Source organism: Eurypyga helias, unplaced genomic scaffold, assembly GCF_000690775.1.
Source record: "Eurypyga helias isolate BGI_N326 unplaced genomic scaffold, ASM69077v1 scaffold14663, whole genome shotgun sequence".
Classification (NCBI taxonomy): domain Eukaryota; kingdom Metazoa; phylum Chordata; class Aves; order Eurypygiformes; family Eurypygidae; genus Eurypyga; species Eurypyga helias.
In genome coordinates, this window is record NW_010243229.1 from 58,843 (window position 1) to 69,236 (window position 10,394).

Consider the following 10,394-nt stretch of genomic DNA (forward strand, 5'->3'; position numbering starts at 1 on the left):
ACCAGATGCTCTCAATTTGAATACCTCAGGATTGGAATGTCCCAAATCACAAGTCACTTTGGAAAACAAAGGCTTAACAGCAGTCAATTACTGCTTAGGTGCAACAGGTGACAAATGCCTGAGTTATGGCATAAAAGAGAGTAGCCAGAGAGCTTCTTTCTACAGACTCCCTCTAGTGTCTTCGTACAGGGATATCTTGCTCCAGTGAGTGAGCAGAGCTCCAAGTTTACTACTTCTATTCAGCTCTACAGATTAAACCGTCGGTGTTCATACCTACAGAAGGAGCACAGGAGACTGGTCCTCCTTGATTAATCTTTGCTTTGTCATCTCTACTTACAGTTGATAACACATTTTGACTTGGAGTAATATATTACATTCTACTTCTGAAAAACGTTTTTCTCTAAATCAGAACAAAGATCAAGGGCAGTTGTTTTAAAAAGAAAATTGAAGTCCTCATGAGGAGCAGGTCCAATTCACTTCTGCATTTGTTTCAGATTTTTTGGAATGTATTTCCACTGTGTCTGGTTGTAGCTAGAGGGAAATAAATCAGGCCCTGTCCTTCTTGCATCAGTGTTCATTAATTGCTTTCATTCCACACCAGAAGGAGAAAGCTGTTATGAACTGTTGGCCACACACAAAAGACATCCAATCAGCTCAGGGAGCTAGGTCAGGCTAACAAGTATTTATTTATTTATGTCTTTTTGGAGCAGCAGTTCATAAGTTTGTTGAAAAACTGCAGTTTTGCAGAGTGTAACATTCCTTTAGCATCCTTCAAGATAACCATTCCCTCAAAAGCCCCCAGCTAAGTTCCACTCCTGGATACACCAGTGTCAGTCCAGATTTATTTCTCCAAAATGAATGGAATTATTCCCACATTAGTGAGAGCATTTTTTTTTCCTGGTATAAAATATCCACTGAAGGATATCCATGAGACTTAAAGTTAGGAACTGTGACACCTAAGTTTAAATGTTTAAGCAGTCTGGCTTAGGAATACTTCCCAGCTCCTGCATGCGGATGCAGCATTAAGCCAAGACATGCTGGCACACAAAGACGTGCCCTAAGCTTCGGTTTGCATGGGAAGGAAGCTGGCTGGGGGGAGCAGAGGGGGTGTGGGTCACTTCAACAGTTCCCACATGTAGCTGCCCAAGGAACCAGAGATTCCACAAGGCTACTCAGAGATTATACCCTCGGACAGTTAAATAGCTGTCTCTGTAAGTGGTTGAGATTTTGACTGATAATATAACTAAGTTCCCAACACATGTATCTTTTTCGTTTGACCCTGGCATCCAGAAGAGGCTTTTGAGTGACTTTGCAAATAATTTTGAATGGTCTTGGGTGTTTAATAGCTGCTAATACAACACTGGGACCACTGTTTTGGCAAGTTCCTACCATGATGGGCATTGCTTACTCTTCATAAACCTCAGTGCACACCTGCTCATTTATACCTATGGTAACTCTCTCTAGAAATGAGCAAGGATGGGGGAAATGGTGGCAAAAAATAAGGGGTTTTGATTTAAAATTCCAAATATTAACTGTATAATGGAAACTGAAAAATAAATGTTATTTCACCCACCTAGCTCTTTGAGATCTCTGTTCCCTTGACGAGTGTTCCTGAGCCCGTGCCAATCAAAATTGCCAATCACACAGGCTGTAAGTGTCTATCAAATACCCAGCGCCATCAGTACACCATCATACGAAGATCTGTCCAGTACCCAGAGGAAGATGGGTAAGTTCCCTCATTTACAAACCTCTACACATGTTGTCCAAAGTATGAAAATCATTTTGTTCTGATTCAGTCATTATAATGGTCCATTCACTTTCTGTTATCCCAACAGTTTTTTCCAAATAACTTGACTATCACTCAGGGTTAGAAAGCTCCAACTAACCCTGGTGATTTATAAGTGAACGGACATGAGAATCCAACAAACAGCAGCCTTGTTCAGCAACATCTGGAGTCATGAAGACATTTAGGTGCTTGAGCGGGGACTCAAAGTGTACATATTAGCACTGTGTTCCACAGGAGCTATTTGGCACAGATTTTTCAACCTGACACAAGCAGCTCTGCTCATGCATTATTTAGCCAGGGCACAGAGAGGGCTGTCCTCCAGTTAAAGCCCCCTGCCATACCTCATGGCATGGTAGGTCAGGGTCAAAGTGAATTGTGGCTTTTCACTTTATGGTCCGGTCCTGGTCTGTGTCTACCAGGCTCATTGGCTGGAGAAAAGTGATCTCATATCTCACTCCAAAATATGGGATAAAATACCTGTATTCCTGGTGAGAACAGTTACTGCATTAGTTTAGCAAAGGCTCTTAGAAACACAAATAGCTTGGCTGACTCATTGGAAGTCAGCTCAGATGTCCTCTGTCTAGTCCTGTGTAGACTTGCTCCCATAACTACCCTTCAGGGGGACACATGGTCTGGGGGAGAGGTGGCATTTCAGAAAAGCCCTCAATCAACCTGCTGGCAAAATGAATCCTCTTCCTGCACAAAACCAGAAGAATCTCTGTCTTCTTCCAGTTTGTGACTTCCCCTCCCAGAGCCAAGGGCCTAAAAATCAAACTTGCCCAGCTGACCCTGAAAACAATCCACTGTACATCTTCAAGCATGGGTAAATTGAAACTGGAACTGCATTTTCTGGCAGCACGGCAAAACTGAATCACAGAATCATAGAATCTTGCAGGTTGGAAAAGACCTCCAACATCATTAAGTCCAACCATTAATCCAGCACTGCCAAGTTCACCACTAACCCAAGTCCACACACACTGCATCAAATCAACTCTTAAATACCTCCAGCAATGGTGACCCCACCACCTCTCTGGGCAGCCTGTTCCAGTGCCTGACAACCCTTGAATACATGGCATGAATACTGTAAGACAAAGACTATCCTGGGTGGGGTAGAGCTGTTTTATGGAAAAGTGGAGCTGCAAAACTGCAGCTTTTTCCTGAGGATGTAATCTGAAACATGTGCTGTTCCTGCTCCTTGAAGTTGCTGGGAGCCAGACAGCTCAACCCTACCAGCACAACCATCCAGTCCCAAGGTTTTACTTGCAGCAGTAACACACACAGATGCCATACCTTCATGTAGCACAAGTGGCAGGTCCAGCATACCAGCAGGCTCAATTTGCCATGTGATGACACTGATGCTCCTAATTTTTTTGTTTTAATTCCTATCTTGGTTTGGTTTTTTTTTTTTTTTTTCCTTCTAGGTGCCCCTTTACCAACAAACTTTGCCATAATGGTTGGATCTGGGATAGTGACAAATGTGAATGTGTTGTAGACGTACAGCACCCCAACCGACGAGAAGGTAAAAATGAAATGACAAATGAACACTTTATATATCTTCAGGCTGCTTGTGTTTCATTTTGGTTTTGTCCCATTTTTTCACTGGAGAGTTATAGTTTGGATTTCCCAAGCCTAGATAGACTTGGCTTATGGTGTAGAAACTCACCTAAGTTGTATGTGCTTATCCCCATCTCATGTTTTTTTTAGCAACCTGGAAAGTATTAAAAAGAGTTATTGAAGTAGACATGCTGGATAAATTTTATTTAACATGGGCCTTAAATTGTATGATGAACATTAGGGAAAACTATCTAACTGTAGAAAAAAATATGCCCTGGAATACATTGCATGGGGAAGGTGCTGAATCTTTATTGTTGGAAATTCTTGAGAACAGACTTAATCAGGAATAAGATAGACAAAATCAGTCCTGTCTATTAGCTGCAGTCAGTGCAGAAAATTATATAACCTTTCAAAACATATGACTACTTCTTATGATAATATTAGGAAGCCTTAAAACTGATATGCCATACAAGCTCAGTAATATGCATGTATACCCCTTCAGGTCTGTGGAAGGAAATGGAAGTGGGTAAAATTCATAGAAGTGAATTTTACTTCTAAAAAGAACTACTTTCTTTCTCCCTCTGCTTTTCCTAGAAAACTTTAATCTGGCAAAGAAATTTGCAGGAAATATTCTGGGCGGCAACTGTATAAGCCTAAAGATACTTACTAGCAGTAAACATTAAAAGAAGTTAAAATACATCCAAGCCCTGTATAAAGTTTAAAAAAAAATTGTTTTTCTCAGGAAATTGTACTGGTCAAAACAAAATTATCATAGCACTAAAGCAGAAGGACACAGAAGGAAGCATTGCCTTTGTGGTTTAACCCACATGCAGCAAGCAAAAGAATAAACCATCCAAGGCAACAATAAAGCCACGCTGGCAAGCAATTTCTGGATGAGCAAGCTAATATAAAACTAAATAACCTCATAAACTCTTCTGGTGATTACAGTCTCCTACTGTTAATAAGCAAGAGATCAGTTGCACAGTGGTTACTGTAGGATCTCTTCTCACTCTGGATCAGATCATCTGACCATCAGTTTAGCTAGCTGAGCTCAAGTTAGACTTTTCACTCAAGAAAGGATTAGTACTCTATATTTCAAACCTCAAAGGACTCTGAACAGCCAGAGTCTTCTTAACTCTTAGCCTTTTGTAAGGTCAGCTTGGAGCATTAAAATTTGCGGCTTGTTGAATTATAGCTTTTGTTGACACAGACTCAATATTTCCTCAGATAAAATATCATTCTCTGAAGTACATTGTGTTTGGCAGTGGCTGGGACGAAGTAACTTAAAATCTGTCTTTGAGTCTGAAACAAAGTGAGACCAATACACTCTACACCACTTCACACATGCCAAGCTTCATCACCCCAAGGAAGCAGTTTGTCTTCCAAGACTTTGGGGCAGATTCCTTCCTCCCTTCCAACAGGACTTGGATTTTATTCTGTCTCGATATTGGTTTTCCAGCATTAAGTAAATAATAATGAAGGTTTCTTTCAAGTAATATGCAAGTCTTTTTCTGGCCACTGAGATCAGAGCTCAGGCTGAAGAGGTCATGGACGCAGGTTACATTCCACATTCCATAGGTTAAATCTGAGAGCTAATTGTAAAACTGAAGGAAATTACCTTCCCAATGACACAATATATGCCATGACCTTTAACTGAGGATGTGCTGCTAGCATTTTAATAAAGCTTTCACAAAATGTGTTCTTTTTTTGCTAGGATTAGCTTCATATTCTACTCCAGATGTGTATTTTGAGGGAAGATAGATGAGGTATTAGTCAGTGCATTCACTTGGCTGGGGTTTTGATTCTGAAATAAGGTTATTTTCTTCTGTGTTCAACCGACAAGTGTGCATATGGTCCTTCACTGAAGAGCTAGACCAGCTCGCACCTTACTGGGCATAGCACTGTTTTGGCAAAATTTCCACAGCATACGGATAGTGAAGTACATTGAGTGGCGAGTGTGACAGTTTGCATGGATCTGCATTCTTGTCATGGGTATAGACTAAATAATTTTTGAGATTTTCTTTTTAAAACCTGCTGTCCAGTAAAAGTTTGTGCATTCCAAAACCTAACGCTAGGCGCTTTTAATATACAGACCCAAAATAAAGTCTTTTTATGCAGGGTTTAACCCACAAGAGATAGCAGTATTAGAGGGAGAGGAACAATCAGCCCAATCCTCTCAAGTCCTTTTCTGCACTGTAAGCCACAACAGAAATTCTGATGACTAGAAGCTCTCAGAGAGTACATGTGTGAGTCCTAGCGACTGCAAAGGAAGAGTTAGTCTCCTCAAAAGCAGGATTTAGACATGTAATGCTTTCCATTAAAAGATGTATGTGCTATTGTAGGACTCCCTCCCCTTGCTGAGCTGGCTATGTGTGGACAACACATGGAATTTGATGAAGAAAATTGTGAATGCATCTGCAGACAGAAGTGTCCCACAGATTTCTTTCAAAGTAAAGAGAACTGCAGCTGCTATTTGTGTAGGGAGAGCCAGGAGAGCTGTGCATTGAAACACAAGATATTTCACGCTGAAACCTGCAGGTAAGTGTTGCTTGTCATTGTGTCTATGCTGCAAGATCTGAACGAGCTTGCATAGACGCTGGAGGTGCAAGTGCTGAATTAGCTTGGAGGTCCACCCAGGATAAAATACCTTGCCGCAGTTAGAGAGATAATAATAAAAGAGATGATATTTTAAATACTTGCTTCATAGAAGGAGTCTAAGGTTTACTTCATTAACATGTTTTAAAGAAATCTGGAAAAGAATGCTATTCAACTACCAATATTTATTACTTCCCCCCACCCCCCAATATTAAGGGAATGGTGGTTAAAACTGTGTTATGAAATTCCTGTATGAAATGTGTATTAAATTCCTGTGTAACACAGGGGATTTACAGTGAGATACCAAGTCGTGAGTTTGTCAGTTGGTAGAGCCCATCCTGCATTCTCTGTTACAGCTGAATGCAGACTCATGGACATCCAGGGACAAAAGCTCCCTAAGCTGGCACCCACACCATACAGCTCATTCCTTGTTCAGTTTATCCTAAGAGCAAGTGACTTTCGATAGCTAATTCAAATCTGTACACATACAAAGCCACTCAGTCAGCTCTGATTCCACTGAGAAGCTGAAAAATTGTTCTGGGGCTGTTATACTCCATGCATTTCCCTAATCCTTTTGTTTAACTAGTTTTGTGGTTTCTCTGGCAACACTTTAACAGGAAATACTCTTTTAAAATACTCCTTTTTCATGCATTAGTTTATTTTCGAAATTTCCTTAATAGAAAGCCTTGGCCACTTGTATAGACCCAGGAGCATGCAGGGGTTGGGAGATTTAGATTACTGGGAAGATTTAGATTAGGTATCAGGAAGAAGTTCTTCCCGGAGAGGGTGGTGAGGTACTGGAACAGGTTGCCCAGAGAAGCTGTGGATGCCCCATCCCTGGAAGTGTTCAAGGCCAGGCTGGATGAGGCTTTGAGAAACCTGGTCTAGAGGAAGGTGTCCCTGCCCATGGGACCTCCCTATGGCAGGGAGGTTGGAACTGGATGGTCTTTAAGGTCCCTTCCAACCCAAATCATTCTGTGATTCTATGATTCTATGGTTCTGTGTAAGGACAGTGAGCATCCAGTTTCCCTGGGGACATTTTCCGAGCTGCAGTTCACTGAATGGTCACCCACAGGGTCCATTCTCGCAGACTTCACAGGTTCATTCATGGAGAAACAGCTCTGGAAAAAGTAACTTTTGCATCTTTAGGTTCAGGTTCGAAAATACGGACAAGCATAAAATAGCTGATAAGTCTGAAAATAGAATTGGCAGAGCTAGAAGGGAGCACGAGGCTTGGTCATTTACGTGTTTCAGGCAGGTGGGATGGGTTCAATGCAATCATTTGTTTATGTGAGTTTGGCTTCTATAAATTACTATAGACTGGACACAAGACTTTTATGCCCAGTATTCCTGGGGGATCAAAGCTGAAGTGTCAGGTGAGCTAAGGTACTTGGCTGAATTTGAGGGCAGCACTGTTCAATGTTGACAGGCTGGACTTCATGGCTCACAAGAAATGAGAGCATTACGTTGGTCGTGACTGTGGACAAATGGAGAAGGGCAAGACATGTTGCTGTACACAAGAACTGTCAGGCAGCAGTCTTGTCTGCTTGTGTTGTAGGGTATTGACACTTTCCCAAGTGTATAGAGAGCATTGCAGTGTTCAGTGATGAAAAGGTTGAGGACCGAAACAGTGATGAATTACCATGTTACAATGCTTCTCTCTTTTTGCTTTTTTTCTCCTTTATCAAACAGCTGTGAGGACAAATGTCCATCACAACCCAGAACATGCCCAACTGCAAAACCAATGTGTCCCAGGCACTGTCGTTGTCCAAAGGAGAAGAGAGGTTCTCATGGGTCCCAAAGCAAAGAAACTCCTTGACTGAGCTTCCCCTGTTCTCCAAAAACCCACTGCTTTGCAAAGTAGCTGTCACTGACTCTCAAACAATAGTAAATATGAACATCTTCCGCATTAATAGCAGAAGAATGAATCCAGTCTGCATTTATTTATTAGAGTAATCACTAAACTGCGGGTGAATCCTCTGGGACATTGGCAATTGTTTGCTAAGAGGCAACAGCCAATGAATTGCTGGCTGTGGCATGGAAGAAAGAGTGGAAAGTGCCAGTTTAATGTTTCGCCTTGGAAGATAAATATGGTATACAGGTGAGAGAGTCACAGTCACTGGCCAATATTCAGAAAATGAGACTAGATAATCTTAGCCTCTGAATCCTTCGCTAATGCAGCTCCTGGGTGAAACTTTCTTCAGAAATTCAGTGGACAGGATTTGGCTTCTAATAGGTTGAGCACTGAGTTACTTGATCTACTGTCCAGCTTTTGATTATCATTTTGAGTTTATTGTACAACTACTGTCAGATGTGCCATATTTAAGTGTATATAAGAAAATAAATACATCAGTTATTCAAGAGGTTTTGATTTTTCTGTTATTTTAAAACCCTGCCCAATGAAAAGAAAATAAGCAAAACCCCAAAGCCATCTCAAGTACAGCCTTCTTATGTTTGTCCCACTGGTACTGGCTTCTGGCCAAACCCAGGTCAAAACAAGGTCACTTGATCCAATACTTTCAGTAAAGAAGAATCATTTTTCCCACATCTGCCTGACAACCATGTGTGATTTATTTATTTGTTCCTGGTGCAGTGTGTGGATCTCCCTAAGGGGATAACAGCCACACTAGTACTAACTCTTCAGTGATTTCTGGAAAGGCATGGTTCTCTAAAAGGTGGTTTTCCTTTTAGCTTACCATGCTATGAAAATATCTCTTTTGCAGTGAAATTTCTCTCACTAGCGTGAGGCTTGAGTAACAGTGTTTTAACCAAATCAAGTATAATGACAGCATTATTTTCTGGGCCACTGAAGACTGGACCAAGCCAGCCCAGAGAAAATACTGTGAGTAATAATCCTGAACTGGAAGTGATAGTCTTGACAATTAAATCACTTTTTCCCCTTTGCTGAATTTCCAATTCTACATTGCACTGTGGACGAAGAGAATAGAGCAAATGAAAGAAATGCTACAGAGGTGGAAAGGTTACACAACACAGGGATTTGAAAATGGGTTTTTTGATGTGCATCTGAAATTTCTTTTATATTTTTATAGGGAGAAAATAGATTTCTTTAAAATAAAAGACCCAAATCCTGTAAGATTGACTGAACTGTTGGACAAAGGAAAACCGTATCCTGGGCTGTAACGAGAAGCGTGGCCAGCAGGGAGAGGGAGGGGATTGTCCCCCTCTACTCTGCTCTGGTGAGACCCCACCTGGAGTATTGTGTCCAGTTTGCCCCCACCCCCAACATCAGAAGGATATAGACTGGTTGGAGCGAGTCCAGAGGAGGTCACAAAGATGCTCAGAGGGCTGGAGCTCCTCTGCTATGGGGACAGGCTGAGAGAGTTGGGCTTGTTCAGCCTGGAGAAGAGAAGGCTCCGGGGAGACCTTATAGCACCTTCCAGTACCTGAAGGGGCTACAAGGAAGCTGGGGGGGACTTTTTACAAGGACCTGTAGTGACAGGACAAGGGGTAACGGGTTTAAACTGAAAGTGGGGAGGTTTAGATATCAGCAACAAGAAGTTCTTCACAGAGAGGGTGGTGAGGCACTGGAACAGGTTGCCCAGAGATGTTGTGGATGCCCCATCCCTGGATGTCTTCAAGGCCAGGCTGGATGTGGCTTTGAGCAACCTGGTCTAGTGGAAGGTGTCCTTGCCCATGGCAGGGGGGTTGGAACTGGATGGTCTTTAAGGTCCCTTCCAAACCAAACCATTCTGTGATTCTATGATTCCATGATTAGGATACCCAGGCTAGAAAGATAGCATAGCTGACCACCACTGTGAACCCTGCTCTGAAGTTTTCACACCTTCCTAGACCATGGAAAAACAGACTTGTGCCTGGGAGGTCTAACTCAAGACTGAAGATCCCAGTGGGAGTGAGATGTTGCCATGTCCACAGACTTCGTTCAGCCTAAGCCTCTGGGTGAATTTAACCCTTAACCTCAAAATTTTCTGCTTACTACTTGCTGATCACTTTGTGAAATGCGTAGGTAAACATTTTTGATAGAAACATGCTCAAACAACAGACAATGTATGACCATTAAAAACACTGACATAAAAACATAGATCATTTACCTAAAGGTCAATATAAAATTCCACATTATTTTCACCCTGCGGGTTCTTTTACCTGTGGGGGATTTCCATTTTGCAGCAGTGATGTACCAGAAAGCTTGTGACATCAGAACAAGCCTTAGGCTTAGGGTGAAGGTGGAAAAGGAAGCTGTTTGTGGTGGCATTCACTAACAAGATGGACCTCAGCAGCCAGCACACTAAAATATTTATCTGGTTTGTAACTTTCATGGTCCTTAATGATCCTTAACCCTAATTTCCAAAATTTTGTGTTTCACATAGGATTGTCAGCTCTAATACAGAAAGTTGAAACTCGTGCTCTGACCTTTGTGGGATCGCAGACTCAGGGTGCATGTCTGAGTGTGCATGCATGCGGGTACACACACACTAACCTC

At 41.9% G+C, this 10,394-nt stretch overlaps 1 protein-coding gene across 1 annotated transcript in view; it reads left to right on the forward strand.

Moving 5' to 3' along the window:
- Positions 1-8,296, forward strand: part of FIGF (c-fos induced growth factor (vascular endothelial growth factor D)) — a 30,727-nt gene extending 22,431 nt beyond the window's left edge. Inside the window, exons 4-7 of the mRNA XM_010149337.1 lie at positions 1,578-1,726; positions 3,208-3,305; positions 5,683-5,878; positions 7,628-8,296. Of these exons, the coding sequence (XP_010147639.1) occupies positions 1,578-1,726; positions 3,208-3,305; positions 5,683-5,878; positions 7,628-7,754 (570 nt within the window). The 3' untranslated portion in view covers positions 7,755-8,296. The remainder of the gene's footprint in view (positions 1-1,577; positions 1,727-3,207; positions 3,306-5,682; positions 5,879-7,627) is intronic.
- The last annotated feature ends 2,098 nt before the right edge of the window (positions 8,297-10,394 follow it).